The following is a 23,334-nucleotide window of genomic DNA, read 5'->3' as shown; positions in this document are numbered from 1 at the left end:
TGCCAAAAGCCCAAAGCCTCAGGCCTATAGCAAAGAACTGGTTAAGAGTGTTGCATTCCCATCTGAGCTTGCAGGCCTCAAAGTAATCACCATTTAGTTGAGAAAGAAGGGCATGGGATGATAAGGTCTAGGAAAAAAACTTTGGGATTAGCTATTGGTATAAGGAATTTAATGGAAGAAAACAGAAGAGAACCCTACTAAGTTTTTGACAGAAATGTATAGCCTGAGAAGCCATGAGCTTAAACTTAAAAAAAATTAAGAAGTCTGTAAGAGCCTTAAAAAGCCTCAGGCCACCAAACAGAGGGCAGCAATAGCTAAGCACAGCTTCATGAAGATGGCAGATTCCCCAGCAACTGCTTCAAATGTTGCCATGGAGAATAAAAGAAGAGAGGAACTTGGCAGGACAGACCATGGAGACCAATCGGTAAGAGACTTCCTCTCAGAAAGCAGAATCAAGGTCTAATGGAGAAAGTTCTCCCACCCCCTGGTTGGGGGGCCTCCACCTTGCCTACCCAATGGCTTTCATGATTGCTTTGCACCCACGTCTACTGTGCAGATCCTATTTTACCCTGTCCCGAGGGGGAGTTTTTAGTGCTTTTATGCTGTCTCCGCTCCACCACTAAAAACTGAGAGAGGCTGGAAGAAGGCAAATGTTTCTCTCTTTTAATTCACAAGTCACAGAAACATGAGGATCCTCATTTAGATGTGGAAAAGACTGTGCATCATCAGCCAGAGATCCTGAAGAGTGATCCAGACGCAATGACTGCAGGGGACCTCCCCTGTATCCGTCTGGGAGGGGTGAGTGGAATTGTCAGGGAAGAGTGAAACGGGAATTTGGTGACCAGTAGGGAAAGCTGTGGTGGAGACGGGCCACTGTTCACCAAACCTATTTCCTTTTCCTCCCGCATCCACAGCTAAGGGACATTTCCCAGCCTCCCTCGTGACTGTGCGTGTCCACGTGACTGACCCTGGCCAATGGCATGTGGGCAGAAGCAGCGCCCGCCTCTTCCGGTTCTAATCCCTAAGAACCTCCCATGAAGGCTACTGCTCACTTTTCCACTCTCTGCTAGCTGGGTGGCAAGGGCCTGGACAGCTTTGGAAGCCACACGCTGAAGGTGGTGGGGCCTTAGCCCGAGTCCCTGAATGGCCGTGTAAGGCAGAGGAGACCCTCCGGCCAAGCCTGGTGCCTCGACCACCAGTAAATGGTGGGAGAATCTGAACTTTACCTTCAAGAGAAATACACTTCCAATGTCTTAAGGCGGCTGATATCTCAGAATAGTTATGGCACTTGCATCACCTTAGATATAAGAACTTAATAAAAGTTAGCATGTTCCAAAGGCTGACAATTGTAAACATTCCAATTTAATGCGACTGGATGAGTAAATCATGCTACAAACATGCAACATACTCTGTAGCCATTCAAAATGATGACGTAAAGCAACATTTGTTGACATGAAAACGCTTGGTGCTATACTAATAAGTGGGAGTAAAATTAGGTTAAAAAACAAGATGCAACATGATCCCATTTCTATAAAACTGTATGTATATATAACAGAGGCTCTGTGAACCTTCTAGAAGGATGTTCACTGAAGAATTAAGAGTGAGGAAGTGGGACTTCAGTGATCATTTCTTGATGTATTTTTCAGGCTTGTTTGATTTTTTTTTTTTTTTACAATGCCTGTTTATATAGAAACAATAAAGCTATGTTTGAACATTAACTGTATTATTTTTCTTCCAGGTGACCCCATAATGTCCTGTTCATTTCTCTTAAGAGAGTCTTCCCATACTCTTCAATACTGAATTTCCTAAAAACATTACTTGAAGGATGTTAGAAAACCGATGGGTGAAAAACCCTCCTCCTCAGACAATAGCAATTTTATCTAGGCTTATAGTTCATCTGCCCTTTTCACAGTACAGATATTTCCGTTGGTTTATAAGAAGCGACATGAAACTTCCCAGGGTATTGGGCCGGGCTTATAAACTGAACTTTGCCCTCCAGGAGAGGCAGGGGGGCCAATGCAGTGCAGTTTGACTTGAACAAGAAACCGGGGTGCGGGGCGGGGGCGGTGCCTGGGTGGCTCAGTCCATAAGCTTCTGCCTAGGATCACGTAGTTGGGGCTGAAAAACCCAGAGTCCAGAAGCTTTTCTCTTCCTCCTGCCTCTGGTGTCCCACAAGGGCCTCTTACTTAGCAGAGAGTCAGAATGTAACAGGAAGGGAGCTGGCAAGGGAGCCAGGGATGTGCCATTTTCAGACTCCCAGCCTCAGCAGTAAAGAGCAAAGCACAGAAGGGGCGGGTAAGGGGCCAGGAGTCAACAACCAGCACCCAGCCTACACTCCTACCCATTCTTTTCAACCTGTGTTAACAAGTGTCCATTCTGGAGGACACGTGCAGGGCAGTGGTGAGGAAGGAGGCCTTAGAAGGCAGGGGAACGATAGCCCTTGGCCTCAAGGAAAATTCTAGGGAAAATTTAGAATTGAGGAAATGGCAAAATTGTTGCTCTGACCATGGTAATCATATCATTGAAATTACAGTGAAGTGAGCAAGACGGAGCTGGGTAAAGCGTGCCAGACACTCCTTCTAGAAGGCCCCGTCTGCTCCATTGATAATAGCACCTTGCTCTTGTCAACAGGGACCCTGCTGGCACATAAGGTACCATCGGACAAGTGTTTTCAAAGGTACCTCCTCGGGGGTGATGATCTATGAAAAGACGTCCCCTCTGGGAAACTAAATTAGTAAAAGATGGTCCCTCTGAGCTGATGAATTAGGAAAAGGCAGGCCTTCCTCAGCACAAGGGCCCAGCCTGGGTGTCGGCCCCACTCACCCCTCCACTGGGACGCTGGGGACATTGCCCTCCCACCTAAAGACTGCAGCCCCCTATTTTAATTTGCTACTGTTTTCCTCAGCCCTTTGTGTATGTTATCTCTTGTAATGCTCACCAATGATCCTACAAAAGAAGCATCATCACTGCCCAGCTTACAGACGAAAGGACTATACTTAGTAAGTGACAGAATTGCTGTTAGAGATTTGAAATCTAATAAGAGCCCATCAATAATAATCGTAATAATAATAATGCAAGTGCCCACAATGAGACAGACACTGTACTCAGATCTTTACTCATATGACCACAGACAGTTCTCATCACAGCAGGATGTGGCTAGCGAAGAGCTCACTGCTACAAAGCCTGGGCACCAGGGTCTAAGGCAAGTGCCCCACTGCGTGCTAGTGCACAAGGCATGTGCACTTGACCCCCAGCCACCGAGAACGGCATCCTTTCATTTATTTATTTTTTGTCCGAGTTACTGCCTCTCTCAGAGGAGGCCTAAGCACAGTCCGATCTGATGGAACAATGAGACTGCATAGGAATCTCCGAAGCTGGGATTTCCTGTGGGTTTTTCTGTTGGTAAAACAAAAAGCCCCTTTGACTCTGGCTCTCTTGGGGTTCCAGGGAACAAGCTGGCATTATCTTTGCTCTGAAGGGCCTTTGACTCCCACACTCCCTGCAGACAATGCTGAAAGAACACCCAAAGGATCAGCCAACAGGCCTGCCCAGGCCCCAGCCTCACAGAAGTTCTCCCTCCGTGGAAACAGCTCCCAGCGGCGGCTCTACAAATGTGCAGGGGTCAGCGAGGCTCAGCGGGAAAGCAAGCAGCCAGGTCCCGCTCTGGCCCCGTGTGCACTCGGGTTCAGTTCGTTTTCATAACGGTTTTATTAAATAAATGTGAACCGTGACTATTTCTTCCCTGGAGCCAAAACACCTGAGACGCCAAGAGAGTGAGCAAACTCTGAGTTTAGAGAGAAAGGCAATGGCAGGCCCGTCGCTGAGCTGAACTTCTTTTAAGGTTAGAATGCCCTCTTTGGGTATGAAATGATATCAGCAGGAGTGGTGAATTTTCTGCAACAGGAGAGGCAAACCATCAGAGAAGAAACCAAAACGCAGAGAGCTTACATTTCATACAGATGAAAATTTTATAAAGACAAAACCAAAATTAAATTACACCTTGAAAAAGCAAAGATTGACGGGATCAGGACCAGCATTCCGTTTGCAGAGCCAGCCCGATATGCTCTGTCAGGCAACCTTCACTCTCCATGATACATTTAGGATTAATCATCCACACAAAGCCTTATCACAAGCAACTCCAGAGTACTCAGAGCCCAAGACAGCATCGCACATGCCAAAGGACCCGCTCCCCTTGATTACGGGTGGTGGGCATTTCAGGGGGCACCTTGACAGTTTCAACCCTCTCCCCTGCAGGCCTGTCAATGACAGCGGTCGTCCCGTGCTCCCTCCAAGACCAGCAGAGTCTCTGGAACCCGGGAAGCATACAGCATAAGGTATCATTTGCCCTCGGGCTGCAAAATGTGGCAATAAAGGATTCATCCAAGAGGTAGCCTCAAGAGAAGAATCAAAACTAGTGCAAGGCAGTCTACACAGCCTGGCCCTCCCAAACTGCTAGGCGAAGCACAAAAATTCCACATGTCAGACCAAGAATCGAAAACCAGGGAGGCGTGGTGAGCACGCAGTCTTGGAAGCTGAGTACGGGAACCTCCCCACCCCCAGAGCAGACTGCCAGTGTAGCCTTGTAGAGGAACCATCTGCACTCCTGCTCCAGAAATGTGCTCAAGCCGGACTGGACAATACACCCTCCGTAAGATCTTATTCCCATCCTCCCTGCCACACCTTTCGTGTCCCTCTGCCCACTCCCTGTGCAGCGCTGGGCTTGGTGACAGCTGATCAGCAGCCCATCTCGGAAATAGTAGAGATGACCCAACAGGCTAAGAATTGGAAATGGAGGAGGAAGGAGGGGGCAGGGGGAAAAGAAGCAAAACTACAACAACTAAGTACAAGTTCGTGATGCATCATCTAGAATTTTCCAAAACCCAGGAGTATCTGTCTGAGAACCACAAGGCTTCTCTCCTTCCTCTTGCAGCCGTCTGATCTGACTGAACTCACACAGTGGCAAACCTCACGTGCACGGATGCAAAGCGATCAAGGGTCTTTATTCCACTTAGTTCTGGAAACAAGTATCTATTTTGCCACAGAAACACGAATGTGATTTAGTTAAGGGATCGGGGATTCGGATTAGGGTGTGAGGGACAAGCTACAAGGCGAACTGAGATCATAGGTAGGACTGATATCAGGAACAGTATCAGCAAGTTTATAACTAAAGCAATTCTAGACACACAAATATAGGTTGTGACGAGCTCTTATATAAACGATTTAACCACAATTTTACACTGAGGGCCTGATCTCATTCCTCCCCCACCCCTTTCCACAGGGGAAGACACTGAGATCCAGAGAGATTAAGGGACTGGCCCAGGGTCCAACCCCTAGTCGAGTGCCCTTTCCATCTGGCCGCCTGACCAATCATGGCTAGCCATCACTTTATCCACAACAAGTAACATGAAGTATTTTGATCACAATTTAAATGAAATTTGCCGTGGCAACGCACTCTGCACATCTGTCTGATGTTTCAGGAGTTCACAGCACGTCATGAGAAGCGATGACCGTCATGAGCAGTAGAAGATAAGGGGTGCTGGGAGCAGCAGCAATGCCAAGCAAGGGCAAGGGCTGGCTTTGGGAATGCTGCAGCAGCCACCCCCCAGGCTTCACGGTCTTCCAAAGCCGCTCCAAATTACAGTCGTGCCAATGAGCTTTGATATGGGCAGCTGACGTTTTTCTCTTCGAAATGTGTGAATGGAAGCACCTTTAGAAGTTTTCACCACTTGCATTGATATATAGTTGTGCTTGCATGTAAAAGCAACTTTAATTCGTTCTTTTAAGATTTATTTATTTATTTGAGAGAGAGAGCATGTGCGTGTGCGCAGCGGGGAGGGGCAGAGGGAGATAGAAACTTCAGCAGACTCCCCACTGAGCACAGAGCCTGACCCAGGGCTTGACTCGGGGCTCTACACGAGGCTTGATCCCATGACCCTTACATCATGACCCGAGCCAAAACCAAGAGTCGGACGCTTAACTGTGCCACCCAGGGGCCCCCATGTAAAAGCAACTTTAAAACAAGTGCCCTACCTTCTCCTGGCTAATGCAACCACTGCCAAAGCTTCTCCATGTAGGTGGCAAGAGCCACCGCTGGTTTAGGAAGCAATTCTCCTAGATGCCATGGGGGCTATATTACACGTGTTACTTTAAATCAGTGCAACTCAGTAAGTCTTTATTCCTACCTCAGGTCTAAAAGAAATGATAAGAAGATAAATAAGACTAAGCCTGCCCTCAAGAAATTGAGCCCAGACTAATGCAAAGGCATAACCAAAAGAGTGTATTTCTCTATAGTAAATTCGTGGTTGACTCACCCCTTCCCCAGGTCTGTAATGATTAATAATTGTTTGTTTTATTGGAAAAAGTAGTCTCCAAATTTGAATGGAATGTTGTTTAAAGGGGGAGGGGATCGTTTGTTCATTAAAAAGCAGGATACAGTGTGAGCATAAATTCATCCCAAGATTAGCCTAAGATAAAGCAACCCCCTTGGAACATTTCACTGTATTTCCACTGAGCCCTATTTTACCTCAGCAAAATGGGGGAAAACAGAGGTAATATCAATGCCTTTTCTTATATATCACGTTATGCTTTTCAAAAAAGTTTCTACAACAATTAATATTTGATTAAATGTGCTAGATAATCCCAAATCAAAGAGTTAAGAAAATATAACCGTTGGATTAGAATTACAGAATTTGTCCATTTTTCCATTCAAATTACTACTGAAGTCAGATAAAGAAAGACACACAAAAGCCACATGGTTGGGAAATAGTTCAGAACTCATCCTACAATCCCCAAGGCCAACTGGCTATCTCGGTAGAGGATGAGATCATGAGTGCTGAATCAGTGTGAGACACTCCCCTTGATCACGGTCCCCAGACAGCTGGAGGCCTCCCCCAGCCTGGGAAATGTGTGTCCTCACAACAGAGCTGCCTGAGAAGAGAACGTCGATGAAATTAAGCAAACACAACACCACAGCCAGGAAATTAATGCAGTTTCTACAGATGGAGAACTAAGATGTCTCCCCTAGAAGAAGAGCAGCACATTTTATATATAAGCATGAGAATCAATACTTGAGTAAGTTATCTTCAAAATTATTATACCTAGAAGTAAACCCTGCAATTGATAAATTATAAATTAAAGGATTCCTCCTTTCTTCTTCCCCCTATCCATCCATCCACTCTGTATAACATTCACTGGGCATCTACTAGCTGCTAAAGTGCCCAATCATTCTGATAAAACAACATCCAGAAACTTCACAAGAATCAATTCTCTTTTCTCCACTGAACTGTAAGCTTCTCAAGGGTATGGACCTATTCTACATTCTTTCTTACCTTAAATTGCTACCACCGAATCTGGCAATGTGGTTTGTGCATCTCAATAAACATTTGAACTGAACTGAACTTCTAAAACTCTTGATTGGTTTTGAAAGATATAAAAATAACAGATGTGGTGAATCTACATACGGGATGAGTCCGTCTAAAAATAATAAGAGTTTAATTCAATTCAGTGAGAGTGGAGTAAACCGTAAGCATACTACACAGATGAGGGGGTAAGGAAATAAACCAGACTAGATAATCCCAAATCAGAGTTAAGAAAATATAACAGTTGGATTAAAATTATAGAATTTGTCCATTTTTCCATTTTCCCAAACTCTTCCATGAAGGAGTTTACAGCAGAGTCAGAAAAGCAGGTTAAATACATAACAAACTATAACGGAAGAAGAGGGATGAAGGCGTGAGAAGTTTTACTGGCTAGATCTTAAGTGAGGGATAATGTTTTGATGTGTAGAGATGGGGGGAGGGAGGGAAGAGGACAGATTCCATAATATTCTTGGGAGGCAGAATAATGTGTGCAATAAAAGAGTCAGAGTGTCAGTTTTAGGGATTCAGGGGCCAGTTTATGGAAGGCCTGGCAAGGAATGCTAAGAATTTGCTTGTGGGACGATGAGTCTTTGCACAGAGTAATAGTAACCGAATCATGTCTGTGCTTTGGGAAGATTACCATGGCAGCAGCGTGAGGCTGACTGAGAGGACTTCTGGAGCAGAGAAATCCGGTTGCAATGAGTGTCAAGACTGGGATGACACAGGGAAGCCCTGAGATGCCCTCCAAAGAAGCATCCTAGGAGTGGCTGCGAAGCCCTAAGGGTTGTCTTCCAGCACTTGGAAAGAACACCAGGCTATGCTACATCTTCCCTCTAGCCTGGATGGTCCATGAGGACAATCTAATACATCTTTAAACACCAAGCTGTGCACAGTGCCAAGTGCAGAGTATGTTAAAAACATTCTTGAATTAACAAATAAATGGATAAGCTAATGTCTCTGGAAGAGAATTCTATAAGCAGACAAAGGGAAACAAAAGGATTGATAGTCAAGGTAGATCTTAAACGATCTTAAAAGTAGATCCTAAAAGTTCTCACGACAAGAAAAAAATGTAACTGTGGTGAAGGATGTTAACTAGACTTATGTGGCGACCATTTCACAATACATACAAATATCAGATCATTATGCTGTACCTCTGAAATTAATATAATGTATGTCAATTCTATCTCAAAAAAAAAAAAAAGTCAAAGTAATTTAAGGCCTCCAAATCTATTGTTTGAATTGAATGTGGATTATCTCTGCCCAAGGACAGCTGTCTCATATTTCACTCTGCCTGGCCTGTGGCTATAAAGAAAAGCACTAGGGAAATATCAAGAATCATGACGAAAAACACAAACTTTTCTCATTAGAGGATTTGTAATTAGAAAACAGATTTTGCAATTCTGTCCAGTTTCTTAGAAACAGGAGAATCCAATTTATCTCTATATTTATGTCTTTTCTCATTTGACCCCTGTAAAATAGTCCTCCTTTTCCTATCAGTGCTTGAGTAAGTTGAGACATGCATTCTCCTGTGTCATAAATCAAGCCTGATAATTATGTCAAATCATCTAATCAATCCACTCACAAATTAAGAGACAACAGGTATGAAAAAGAACAGTTAGGTTGGTGTGCATGTCACAAAACTAAATTTTAACTTCAGGTTCCACATTCAGGATGAAATTCACTCATTAAACTTGAGAAATTTCACCTTTCAACCTATGAAAGCAATTAGTCTCCATGTAGGGCCACCTGTCAAATGCATGTTTCTATTCCTGGTTGATTTGTTTGCCTGGATGAACATGATCATGTTAATGATTAGTATCAATCCTTGATATGTGCAACCCTGGGGAGTTGAAGCACCTATTGAGTTCGGGCAGCTAACTGCAGGGAGCTGTCTAGGGCTCTTGAAATGAAATTACCTGGGGGGATGGCTCAAAATGTGCAACCTCAATGAGCAGAGAATAGGAAATTCACACAGTAGCTCAAATCCTGCAGGACAAAAATCACAGAATCCCAGAGCTATAAGGTTCCCACAAGTCACCCAATCCAGCCTTCCTCCCACAGGCAGACTCCCCCACTGCATTCAACCACAGAAATCACCCAACACCAACTTAAATGCTTCTGATGGAAAAAAAAAAAAAATCACTGCTTTCCAAGGCAGCCTATTCCAAAATACATAAATCAATAACAATTTAGTTTGGTTCACTCAATATTTTTAAGCAGTGATGAATTATGCCAAACTACGGAATGAAGCAAAGCTTAACAGGCTTAACAGCTCTCAGTAAGAGAAGAGGACCCAGATTCTAATCACTCACTCTTCTGACATTCCTCACCTTTCCACCTGTCAACTAAGCAGACCAGACTCTGTGACCTCTACTGCCACTCACTGTCAGTAGTCTCTGATATCTGACCTATCCTCAGAGACTGCTATCTCGTACCTCAAGTTTACTGTCTTAATTTTATTTCTCTGAGAGTTCAAACGGATCTGCAAATAAAGGGAAAAAGTCCTATCATGACAGGCAAATGTTAAGAGTTGAGCAGGTAGAATTTTGTCCACGTATTTAAATGGATGAGCACAACACAATGTGGCTGGGAAACGAACCTGAAGTTGACAAGAGAAAGATAATGTAAGCCTCTTTATTCCAATTACTTCATTTGCCACCAGGTCTCCTGCACCTACGACTACCATTCTATTGACCAAATATATACTCAGCATCTGCACTTGGTAAATGCACTTGTCAATGCCTCACCTGCCAGAATTCAAGAGGTTTAACCAATTGATCTTTTGAAACTTCATCCAGCAATAAGTTCTGTGATTCTGTTTATAACACTTGATGACTAGTGACCCTAGTGATTAGAGGAAGCCCCACAATCTCTACCATCCATTTCTGAGCCATGACAGTAGACAAGTGACCAAAAGGAAGGAGGGCGGGGTGAAGAAAGCAGACATCAAACTAGTGATCATGTCAGCCGCTGAGCACAGCATGTGGGCTCCCAACTGCCTTCCAAAGCCAAATATCTATAATATTCATTGGTCAGCCACAATTCTTTCCCACTTCCACTTGTTGTGAAAACTTGGAAACTGATTGCAAAGTCTGTCCAAATAAGCAGCTGGTAAACTGATTTCAAAAGAAAAAAAATGGATTCAGGATGGTCAGAGCATCTGTGGCAGGCGTTTTAAAAATTGCATGATTGTTGCACAAAAGACATTCACTAAGGAATTTTTCCCACAAAGACATTAACGTCAAGAACAAACAACATAAGACTCCCAAAGGCTAAAAGTCTTACATTACTAAATGGTGCTGGCTGAAAAATAACTGGCCACAAGTGGCCCAGGCTGTACCAGAGGGGACCGTCCCCACCCCCGGAGCGGCAGCCAAAGGCATCTCTGGAAGCAGGGCTCTCTGCTTGCTTTGCATGAGAACCCAGTATATAAACTGAATTATTATCATCATTATCAAAACAATTATTCTGGGCGCCTGGGTGGCTCAGTTGGTTAAGCGACTGCCTTCGGTTCAGGTCATGATCCTGGAGTCCCCGGATCGAGTCCCGCGTTGGGCTCCCTGCTCAGCGGGGAGTCTGCTTCTCCCTCTCCCGCTCCCCCCTCTTATGCTCGCTCTCTCTCTCATCCTCTCTCTCAAATAAATAAAAAAAAATCTTAAAAAAAATTATTCTAATTCTAATAACCCTAATCTAAAATAGTAAAATAATAAACCCTAATATAAAAATAGGTGTATTTTTATACTCAAAATCTTTGTTCTATGCTGGATTTTAGATCTTATTATTTCAAGATCACCACTGTACCCTCTCTTGGCTCTGAAGGTCTTTCATCGAACTATGACCAAAACCACAGAAAAACTCAAATATCAGCAACTTAATTTCTTTTTTTTTTTTAAGATTTTATTTATTTATTTGACAGAGAGAGGCACAGCGAGAGAGGGAACCCAAGCAGGGGGAGTAGGAGAGGGAGAAGCAGGCTTCCCGGTGAGCAGGGAGCCTGATGTGGGGCTCCATCCCAGGACCCTGAGATCATGACCTGAGCAGAAGGCAGACGCTTAATGACTGAGCCACCCAGGCACCCCGTCAGCAACTTATTTTCTAATCCTTCCCAATCAAAACTTTCAGATTTTCTTTCAAGGAAAAGTTTTAATGCACCTAATAAATTTTGGCTTGTTTCCTAAATTGATGTCTGGAGGTTCGAGCAATGAGCAAGTATTATTTTTGTCATTCAACAAAATAATAATAGTTTGCATCCCATTTTTAAAATAGATAAAATTGGGGACGCCTGGGTGGCTCAGTCGGTTAAGCGTCTGCCTTTGGCTCAGGTCATGATCCCAGGGTCCTGGGATCGAGTCCCGCATCGGGCTCCCTGCTCCGCGGGGAGCCTGCTTCTCCCTCTGCCTCTGCCTCTCTCTCTCTCATGAATAAATAAAGAAAATATTTTTAAAAAATAAAATAAAATATAATATAAATTGATGAACATAGGACAGAAATGGATTACAAGAACAGAGATGTCAAGCTTTTTGCCTGCACTGATGGGATTACAGTGATTTTTAATGTTCTTTTTCTTGTTTGTTGTTGTCTGTGCTCCCTGTAATGAGCACGCTTTGCTTTTGGAAGAAGAAAAAAGAGTAAGAGAACTTTCATTTAGGAAATAAAGGAATTTGGAATTGTTTCTGCAGCAGAGAAACCTGACATCCACTCTCCCTCAGGTGCACAGACTTTCTCTAAAGGTCCGTTTCCCTCTGGGGGCATCTCAGGTGAGCAGTGACATCCCTGCAGAAATATGGGGGGGTCCCATCCCTGCACGTAACGGTGACACAGAAAGCCTCAATACCAGTTTATACCTCTTGTACCGCCCTAAGGGTTCTGGCAAACTGAAGTGTTAAAATAAAACATGAATTCAGATTTCATTCAGTCTGAGATTTGCAATGAATCCTTGAGATATGTCCTTTCAAGATTTTAATGCCTTTTTTCTCTGCAAATTTTCATTGTTTATTTGTGCAAGAAAATAGTTTAAATGGGATTTTAAAATAGCGATGAAAAAATTAAGATTATGTCAAAGTCTCATCTGCCAGGGCTAACAATTCACTCATATACACACATATATGTAATTTTTTAAAGTAATCTCTATGCCCAATGTGGGGCTTGAACTCACAACCCTGAGATCAAGAGTCGCCTGTTCTACTGACTGAGCCAGCCAGGCACCCCCACTCATATTTTGGAATCTGTAAATATGTCAGGCTATATTAGCTCCTATAATCTAACACAGGTCTACTCTGAACCACGGCTTGTCTCCATAACTTCAATTTGGCTAGTGGTTGAGAACACACTTGTGAGAGGCACCCACCCTAGGGTTCTAAATCCAGCTTTACCTTAACTGCTACGTGACCTTGGGAAGGAGGCAGAATAGCCCTGATCTCAGCTTTGTACAGGAAAAATGAAGATTCTAAATATCCACCTCACAAAGGCTTAGGGCGGATTTCATCAAAGGGATTCCTAAGAGAGTGCCTGACAGTGTAGGCTCTCAAAAGTGGCCGATGTTATTATTCCCTGCTGGTAGCAGGGATGTCTTGTATTTGCGTAGTGACTCATACTCTTCAAGGCACTTTCAGATCTTTTACCTCATTTGATCTTCAGGCAGCTCTATCAGTACAAAAAGTAGTAATTACTGCCCCCACTTTTCTCGTCGTTGGTCTTTTTTTATAAACGGATGAGGAAACTGAGGCCCAAGGTTACAGAGCTCAGAAAGCAGATCCAGGCTCTTTTTGATCAGCGGCACAAGTCCACAACTAAACCTCCAAAGGCTTCAGGTGCCATGCCTGAATGTAATCAAATTAAGTTTCTCTTAAAATACTCCATCACTGGGGTGCCTGTGTGGCTCAGTGGGTTAAGCATCTGACTCTTGATTTCAGCTCAGGTCATGATCCTGGGGTGGTGAGATAGAGCCCCCACTGGCTCCCATTCAGTAGGGAGTTTACTTGAGATTCTCTCCCTCTCCCTACCCATCCCCCTCTGCCCCTCCCCCCTCTAAAATAAATAAATCTTTTTTAAATAAATAAATAAAATAAAATACTCTGCTATTTATACCTTAAATCAAACTGGTATTTCCACATCACTCCAAATTATTTAGGTTTTGCTTAGTAAAAATAGGAACTAAGGTTATTTAAAGCTTCCTGTATATCTCAGGCACTGGACTAAGTGCTTCACATCCAATGCCATACTTAAACCCCATAGCAAGCCGACGAGGTAGGCACTGACAGTGTCCACTTTACAAATGGGAAACTGAGGTATGACTAAGTCCAGGACTGAGATGCAGGCCGACTGTCTCCAACTCTCAGCTCTTAGGACTCTGGCATTCTCCAAACCTCGTTTGTCTAACTGAGCACACATTAAGGTTAGTAGCGTTCCCTTTTACATTTGAGGAAACCAAGGTTCCAAGATGTGACGGGATGTGTCTAAAGTTACCCGACCCTCTTCTGGCGCAGCAAGGACACAACCCAGCACCCCCTGCCTCCAAATCTCATTCCCTTCCGAAAGTCTCAAATTGCTCTGCATATATTTTAACGGTGAGATGATAGAAGTCCTTTCGTTCTTGAAAAGCAACAATCCACTTAAAGGCCTCCGTATCAACACTGAGAGTTGACAGCGTGACCCGCGCGCAGGGCGGTGGAAATGGAGCGGTCTCTCCGGAGCCGGGCTGTGGGCGTTACCGTCGCCAAGTCGGAAGTGGGAGGTGAAATTGTTTGCAGAGCGGCCCCTTGGGGAGGTGCCAGCACTACGTTCCCTATCCCACCCCCAACCTCCTTCCTCCAGGTCCCCGATGGGGTGGAACCCGAGATTCAGCTGAGCTTCAGGACGAGGGCGAGGGTGAGGGTCCCGGCACCGATCCAAACGCCAAGCCCTTGACGCCTTCCTCCGCCGCCGGGACCAGCCGAGTGCCGCGGGTCCGACGAGCGCAGTTTCGAAAAACTACCGCTTGCCGGGATCCCGGCTCAGTCCTAGAGGAGGGACCTGGCAGCCCAGACCCACGCCTCTCTTAACCCGGCACGTCACGCGCCGTGCCTCGGTTTCCCTCGCCTCGAAAAGGGAACACTTGAACCCAAGATGGGAACAGAGGCACACCTCCAGACCTACACGATTTCCAGGAGGCAGAGCGCGCCCTCCCTGTCCGGATTCCTCCCACCAGCCACCCCGGCCCCGGCCCCGCCGGGCTGCGCTAACAGCGCCCCTACCTGCTCGGTGGCCCCCGCCGCCACCGGCCGGGGCGCCTTGAGGTCCCCCGCCCAGCATGCGCCCCACCGGCTCCTCCAGCTCCTCGGCCGTGTGCAGGCTCCGTGCGCCCCAAGGTCCGCGGAGGGGGGAAGCGACAGTGAGCTGGACGGGAAGTGGGGAGGGGGGCGACGAGGAAGGGGGAGGCTCCTTCCTTCTCCGCGAGGCGGCCGGTTTCCTTTCCAGCCTCGGCCCCTTACACACTCAGAGGCGCGCGCGCGCGCGCACACACACACACACACACACACACACCTGCCCGCGCGCGGTTGGGGACGGCAGCGCACAGCCCGTCTCGGGGAGAAAGTTTGCCATTCGCGCTCTCGCTCATTTCTGAGCGCACCCGCGAGGGGAAGTGCGGTGAGGGGAACGGGTGGGTGTACAGGGAAGGAGACTGACAGCCCTTTGGGGTGGGGTCTGCGAGGGCGCCTCCCAGACGCGTGATTAGGGAAGTGACCTGAGGGTTGATGGAAGAGATGGGGGGCGGGGGATGAGCGGGTGGGGAGAAAGTTGGAAGAGGGCAGGCCACACCAGGAAAGAGATACTCAGAGCAGTTGCTCAAAAATGAAATGGGAATCCAACTTTCTGAATCTTCTGGCAGCAGTGGACTGACCCCAGAGCCCCTCCCCCGCGTTGGGCAGCCAGCGCAGGAAGCAGGCTGTGGTCCATGCGGAGCTCTTAGGCCCCCTGACTTACCTCCTTCACCCCTTCTGTTTGGTTCACTCAAAGAGGCTACTGGAGCAGCCCCCCACACCCCCCACCCACTTTAGAACCTGCCAGAAATGGGTCTTGTCCTTTAAGGAGCTCACCGCCAGCTGGGAACATAAACATGTGCATATAAAACTAAATAACAATATACCTACCAAGAACCAGAGGCTTGGCATAAAAAAAAATGTTGCAGAATTTTGGGGGTAAGAGAGTATTTAAAGAAGTGTCAGGAAGCCTTTCTGGAGGAAAGGGAAGGATCTGGCTAGAAATAGAGGGCCTAGGTGCCTCAAAAGATAAGACCCTTATGGGTGCAAACACATAGATGTGCTTGCAAGTCGATGTGTTTGGGGACAGAATGAATATGAGCATGGATATTAAGGATGTGGGAAAACAGTAAAAGGAACATAAAGCTGGATGAGGCTGAATTTAATGATATAGACCACTAAATGGAGATCTAGATTCAGTGATTTAGTTTGAGAGATTAGAAAGGATCCTCACAGTTTGTTTGGTTAGTTGACTGAAACATGGACCAAGAGGTGACCTACACTAAATGCTAGAGGTGGCAAGGCCAGACTGGTGTTGGTACACCGTAAAGAAACTCTCCAAAGGCTTTAGGGAAATCGGAATATTGGAGGGAAATTATCATGTAAGACCTGCTCACCCACTCTGAAGGGTCCTGAGGACACACCTTTCACCATGACTCTGGTAAATAGTTTTGTGACCCAGCATCCTTGGTCACTCTTCTCTGTGGGTCAGAAATTACAGTGGGAACTGCAACCACTGAACTGGGACCTTTCAATGCAATGGGGATGACTGGATCCCAGGGTGGCAGGGGCCAATGGTGGCAATGAATCTCCAAAGGTAAGGGGGGTGTGGTTGATCATGGTGTTTCTAGAAGTCAAATAGATGGGAAGTCTACTAAATTCTTACTTGATCTGTATAAGCATAAAAGTTCTAGGTCAAGTGAACAAAAGTTTAACTTGCTTTCAAGTTAAAACAGAGACACTCAGGCCTTCAATCAGTTCCCAGACTTGAGTCAGTTTACAGATGCAGAACTCCTCGAATGAAGGAGAAAAGACCTGGAACACTGGTACTCTTTCTCCTAGCCTTCCCCAAAGGGACATAAGGCCTTTTACCAGAGTGAACCTGCACTGGGGAAAAGGAAGTCATCCGACGTTTCAGAAGGGACTGGACACTGGCTCTGAGCCAACACTAATTCCGGGGAGCCCAAACCATTACTGGGTTCCACCAATCACAGTAGGGGGTTTATGGAGGTCAGGTGACCAGAGTTTTAGACACCCCTCTCATAGCGGATGTCCGCACCCATTCTGTGGTCATTTCTCCAGTTCCAGAATGCATAATCAGAACAGACATACTCAGCAACGGGCAGAGTCCCCACATTGGTTCCCTGGCCTGTGCAGGGAAGGCTCTTATGCTAGGAAAGGCCAAGCGGAAGTCACGACAACTGTCTCTATCTAGGAAAAGAGTCAACCAAAGCAATACTACATTGCAAGAGGGGCTGCAGAAATTAGTGCCACCCTCAAGGACCGGAAGGAGGCAGGGTGGCAATTCCCACCACACCCCCATTCAACTTGCCTATATGGCCTGAGCAGAGCACAGATGGACCTCAGAAAATGACCATGGATTCTCATCAACTTAACCAGATGGCGATTCCAACTGCAGCTGCTCTACCAGATGTAGTTTCATTGTTTGAGCAAATTAACACATCTCCTAGCACCTGGTATATGCAGCTATTGATCTGGCAAACGTTTTTTCTCCATACCTGTTAGTAAAGACCACCAAAAGCAGCTTGCTTTCAGCTGGCAAGATCGGCAATACACCTTATTGTTCTCCCTCCGTGGTATACCAGCTCTCCAGCCCTACATCAGACTGTAGTCAAGCAGGGACCTTATTGCCTTTCCCTTCCACAAGACTTCATGCTGGTCCCGTGCGTTGATGACATGATGCTGACTGGACCTAGCGAGTGGGAAGTAACAACTCTGGACTTATTGGTGAGACATTTGCATGTCAGACAGTGAAAACTAAATCTGCCAAAAGTGTAGGGGCCTTCTATCTCAGTGGGTTTTCTAGAAGGCCACCAGTGTGGGGCATCCCTTCTAAGGGGAAGGGGAAGTTGTATTTGGCCCTTCCTACAACAACAGCAGCAACAACAAAAAGGCACAACACCTAATGGTCCTCTTTGGGTTTTGGAAGCAACATATTCCTCAGCTGAGTGCACTCCTCAAGCCCATTTGCCAAGCTGCAGCTTTGAATGGAGCTCAGAACACAAGAAGGCTCTACAGCAGGTCCAGCCTGCCATGCACGCTGCTCTGGCTCTGTTCAATGATGAATCCAGCAGATTCAATGATGCTTGAAGCGTCGGTGGTGACAGAGAAGCCGAGGAAGGTTTTGTCAGGCCCCTATAGGTGAGTAACATCACAGACCTTTAAGATTTGGGGGGAAAGCCCTGCCATCCCCCTGGATAACTACTCTCATTTTGAGAAACAGCTTCTGACTCACTCCTGGGCCTTTGTAGAGACTTAGCCTTTAACTGTGGGCCACCATGTTACCATGCAACCTGAGCTACCCATCATGAACTAGGTGTGGTCTGACCTACAATCCATAGATTTGGGCATGCACGATAGCACTCCATCATCAAATGGAAGTGGTGTATATGATATTGGGCTCAAGCCAACACTGAAGGCACAAGTAAGTTACATGAGGAAGTGGCCCAAATACCCAAGGTCCCCACTCCTGCCACATTACCTTCTCTCTCCCAGCCTGTATCTGTGGCCTTATGGGGAGTTCCCTGTAATCAGCTGACTGAGGAAGAGAAAATTCAGGCCTGGTTTACAGATGGTCCTGCACTATATTCAGACACTACCTAAAAGTAGACAGCTGTAACACTATAGCTCCTTTCTGGAACATCCCTGAAGACAGTGATAAAGGAAAATCATTCCAGTGGGCAGAACTTTGAGCAATGAACCTTGTTATTCAGTTCACTTGAAAGGAGAAATGGCCAGAGGTACAAATGTATGCCAATTCATGGACTGTGGCCAATGGTTTGGTTGGCCAGAGATTTGAAAGAAACATGACGGGAAAACTGGTGACAAGGAGATCCAAGGAAGAGGTATGTGGATAGACTTCTCTGAGTGGGCAAAAAGACTTGAAGATATTTGTGTTCCATGTGAATGTTCATCAAAAGGTGACCTCAGCAGAGGAGGATTTCAATCATCAAGTAGGTAGGATGACCCATTCCGTGGATGCCAGTCAGCCTCTTTCCCAGACACACTTAACATTGCCCAATGGGCTCATGAACAAAGTGCCCACGGTGGCAGGGGATGGAAGTTATGTGTGGACCCAGCAACATAGACTTCCAAGTTCAGTATGGTCAGTGCTGAATGTCCAACCTGCCAGAAACAAATGATAGGACACCATTCCCCACGGCGATCAGCCAGTTTGCCACTTGGTGGCAGGTTGATTACACTGGACCTCTTCCATCATGGAAGGGGCAGCATTTTGTTCTTACTGGAATAGAGACTTAACACTGAATACAGATTTCCCTTTCCTGCTTCTGCCAAAACTACTATCAGAATTCCTTATCCATACCACATTACTTCTGATCAAGGTACTCACTTCACAGCAAATGAAGTATAGCAATGGACCCAGGCTCACAAAATTCACCAGTCTTACCATTTTTCTTATCATCCTGAAGTAGCTGGCCTGATAGAACAATGGAATGGCCTTCTGAAGGCAGTTCAGGTGCCAGCTCAGTGGCAAGACCTTGCAGGGCTGGGACAACGTTCTGCAGGATGCTGTCTATGTATATGCTCTGAATCAGAGTCAATATATGGTACTGTTTCGCCCATAGCCAGGATTCATGGGTCCAGGAATCAAAATATAGATATGGGAGTGGCACCTCTCATCAGCCCTACTGATCCACTAGCAAAAATTTTGCTTCCTGTTCCCACAACAGTAAGCTCTGCTGACTGGAATTCCAAAGGGACGAATGCTTCCACCAGCAGACACAACAATTCCATTTAACTGGAAATTGAGATTGCCACCTGGCAACTTTGGGCTCCTCATGTCTCTGAAACAACAGGCCAAGAAGGGAGTTAGGGTGCTGGCTGGGGTGACTGATTCTGACTACCAAGGGGACACTGGACTGCTAGTCCGCAGTGGATGTAAGGCAGAGTATGTCTGCAAAATAGGAGATCCCTAAGGGCAGCTCTTAGCATTACCACGCCCTGTGATTGAGGTCAATGCAAAACTATCACCACCCAATTCAAGCAGGGCTACTAATGGCCCAGACTCTCTAAGAATGAAAGTTTGGGTTACCCTACCAGGCAAGGAACCATGACCAGCTGAGATGCTTTCTGAGGGCAAAGGGAAGGGGTGGTTTAAGAGAACAGTTACAAATACCAGCTATGACCAGTTGCAGAACCAAGGACTATAACTGTCATGAGAATTTCTTATTTTGTAATGACTATGTTTATTTTTTGTTTGGGAAATAATCATTTCAATCCACATAAGCGTAATTCATACCCAAATTTCTTAAGTTCTGACATGTAGTTTTGGCCTTCATAACACTTCTAATTTTAGTTTTCTTGGTGAGCTCTGCACTGCTTCAAAAAGTAAACTATCCTTTAATGGGTTCAATTAACATAAATAATCTAAGTTAGTGATACCTGTATCTAATGAAGTACAATATATAATCAATATTGTATCACCCAGAATTGTCAAACTGTTTATGAAAGCCTAAAAAAACCCAAAAGAATTAAGCTATTTTATTTAACATGTAATAGATATTTCTCATAATGCAAAGCTTAAATATTTAGTTTTTTGATACTCTAATGTATTTCCATAAGCCTTTAAAAGTCTACAGTTTTATAGATACAGTTTTCCACCAGGGAAGCCATAAATATTTTTTTTTCTTTACATGAAACTCTTTAAAGATTCTAAGAGGATGTTGTAATGACTATTCAATATGGATTAAGGAAGGAAAGAAAACAAAGATATTTGACATATCATTTTATATTTTATCTTTGTTTTCTCCCCTTCCTTATCCATTTACCCTATTAAAAAAAGGTGCATTAATAGTAATCAAATTTAAAATACACTATTTAAGTTATAGTCTATGAAGAAGAGTGAATATCACCCAAGGACTATGTGTCTTCTTCCAGAGGAAGGATAGTGCATTTTTGGTTGTACTCATCATGTTAAGTGGAAGTGTTTTATTAGTGTCTTTATTTGGAAATTAATAATGGCTTAAGGAGATGTGAATGGGTGTTAAGTTGATAAGACGTGGATTGTGATGTACGTCTTATGTGTTAACATTGCTAGCCTATAACAGCCAGCCATCTAATCAAATACAAATCTAGGTGTTTCTGTGAAGGTATTTTTGTAGATGTGATTAACATCTACAGTCAGCTGACTTTAAGAGGATTACCCTCAATAATGGAGGTGTGTCTCATCCAATCAGTTGAAGTCCTCAAGAGTAAAAACGAAGCAGAAAAAATTCTGCCTCAAGATTAAAGCCTCAAACCCTGTCTGAGTTACCAGCCTTCCAACCTGCCCTACAGATTTCAGACTTGCCAGCCCTGACAATTGCATTAGCCCGTTCCTTTTTCTCCTATCTATCTATCTATCTATCATCTGTCTATTCCTGTCCTCCTCCCACTAGCCTACTCCTTCCTTTGTGATCCCTCATTGGCTTCCCCCTCTCTCCCCATCCCTTATGTTAATCTTCCCAGAACTGCATCCTTGGGCTTCTTCTCTTCTTAAGCAGACCTCACACTTGACCTGGCTCATCTACTTCCAAGGGTTCAACTCTCCTGATGCAACTTCAATTGGCATGTCTGACTGCAACCTCTCTCCCAAACTCCAGATTCATATTTCCAGCCTAGACACTCCACTGGTCTCTCAAATTTGATAACTCCAAAAGGATTCTCACTGTCTTCTCCCACACATTCCCTGTGTTGACCATTTTTCTCAGGTACGTTTACTCTCCCCTTTCTCCCTCCCTGCAAGCTGGAACCCTAAGAGCCAATGCCACATACTCCTTCACCTCATCCTTTTGCATTCAGTCACTAAATCCTGTCTATTCAGAACTGTCTTTTGTGTCCATGCTTCCCCTCTCTATACACACTACCCCTGAATTACACTGGGCCCCACTGTATTTTCAACTGCTACCTGAACATCACTACCTAGTTGTCTAAAAAGCCATTCAAATCAGCCAAGTTCAAAGCCATTACCATCAACTTCCCCTCAACCCTGTACTTCCAATTGTGTTCCCCATCTTACCTGCTGGTCCTACTATCCATCTAATCAACCCTGCAGCACAGTTTGGAAAGCGTCCTAACATAGGGTTAGGAGCATAGGTCCTGCCCTCAGGTAACTGCAGGCACATCTAAGCTCCACTACTTCCTAGCTGTGAACCTTGGGAAGTCATTTAACCTTTATGTTAAGCATCAGTTTGCTCATTTTCATAAAAGAATTAATAATAGTAGATACCACATAAGGTTGTTGTAAAGAGGGTCTGACATAGAGTCTGGGTGGGGCACGGGCACTGGGTTTTTTAAAGGCCCCCTAGGTGATTTGAAAGTAAAGTCAGGGTCAAGGCCACTGAGTTAGTGGGTAGTATGGATGGGTTTGTGGTAGATTCAGAAAGACAATTTAGGAAAGAGGCGACAGTCCAGGTAAGAGCATTTGTAATGAGGATAGAGAAGAGGGGTTCACGTTCAAGAGATACTTTAGGAAACAAAATGATATAAAACTTGGCAACTGGGTGTTGAGGGTGAGGAAGAGAGAAGTATCTAAGACGACTCTGGTTTTCACCTTGGTTGACTAGGCTGAGTGGATGGTGATGCCTTAAAGCTCTGCTTCCCAAACATGGTTGTGCACTATACTCACTAGGGACATTTTTTTTATATTTCCCTAGTCTTTCATCTTTCATCTGACTTACTGTGCTGAATTGTATATTCCTTGTCTATCAAAGACCTGTGTCCGATACTGTTCTATCATCAACTTGATTACTCTGGGAATTCTGTTTTGCAGTATCCTCTTCCCTGGATAGTTTCCAGTTGCACTTAGCTGAAAGAAAGCATGCTATTTGGGAAGTGGCAGTGAAGGAGCAGCCGTTTGGTTTGAAAGGCCATTGTTGGTTAGAGGCAATGGAGATGGATGCAGAGGTGCTGGTGGGCTCCAGGTTGTCCTTTCTCTTCCCTGTGCAATGCCTAGGTATCCTCCGCAACTACTAATCCTGCTAACTAACAGCAACCCCAGGCTCACGACCAGATGGTTCTCTACACTCTCACAGAGGCAGTATACGGAAAGATATACCAACCTTCCACAGACTGCTGTATCAGTCCCTGCACCATCCCACCCTAACAGCTGGACATGCATAGCTTCCAGGTGCCCTGCAAGCTCCAACTCATTCATCCATGCCAGTGCTGGTTAAAGACTTTTCTCAGATTCCCCAGCTCCCCCTTTTTTTTAGACTGCTGCTTCACCAGCAGCAACCACAATTGTGTAAGGTCGAATTTCTACAGTATATTCCTTATTCCACAACATTCACAGAGCTTCTGCTTCTCCAGCTGAACCTTCACTTATAGGACTCCTGATTCCAAATCTCTGGTCTGGATATTTACAGAAGTCTCCCTTTAGTCATGATGACAGCTTTCTCATTACAACACAATGTTGTATTAATTAAGACTTCGAACTGCAACTAACCAAAACCAATATGCTCTAACTTCAGTAATAAGAATTTTCATGAGGATACAGGGGCATTTCACAGAGTCCAAAGACATAATGAAGTTGGTCCTCTAGAAAGATGAGAGTCCACTTCTCGGAAGCCAGCAGGACCCTGGTGGTTTCCCTCCTCGATGCTTCTCCCTACACTCCAGCTTCCCACCGCTCCCAAGTTCACACGTTTCTAAGTCAGCCCCTTGGAAAGCCTGACCCTCGTGGAACCAATTCTAACCCTCTAGGAATGAGATCTTCA

General features: G+C 45.2%; 1 protein-coding gene across 1 annotated transcript in view; it reads right to left on the bottom strand.

The window, feature by feature from the left end:
* Window positions 1-14,787, bottom strand: part of DISC1 (DISC1 scaffold protein) — a 143,735-nt gene extending 128,948 nt beyond the window's left edge. The window contains exon 1 of the mRNA XM_081824284.1: window positions 14,591-14,787. Within this exon, the coding sequence (XP_081680410.1) occupies window positions 14,591-14,648 (58 nt within the window). The 5' untranslated portion in view covers window positions 14,649-14,787. The remainder of the gene's footprint in view (window positions 1-14,590) is intronic.
* Window positions 14,788-23,334: the final 8,547 nt, after the last annotated feature.

The sequence above is a fragment of the Leptonychotes weddellii genome, chromosome 6 (assembly GCF_054177405.1).
Source record: "Leptonychotes weddellii isolate Sample4059 chromosome 6, ASM5417740v2, whole genome shotgun sequence".
Taxonomy (NCBI): Eukaryota; Metazoa; Chordata; class Mammalia; order Carnivora; family Phocidae; genus Leptonychotes; species Leptonychotes weddellii.
Note: the sequence above shows the minus strand (reverse complement) of the source record. Positions and strands in the feature narration are given on the sequence as shown.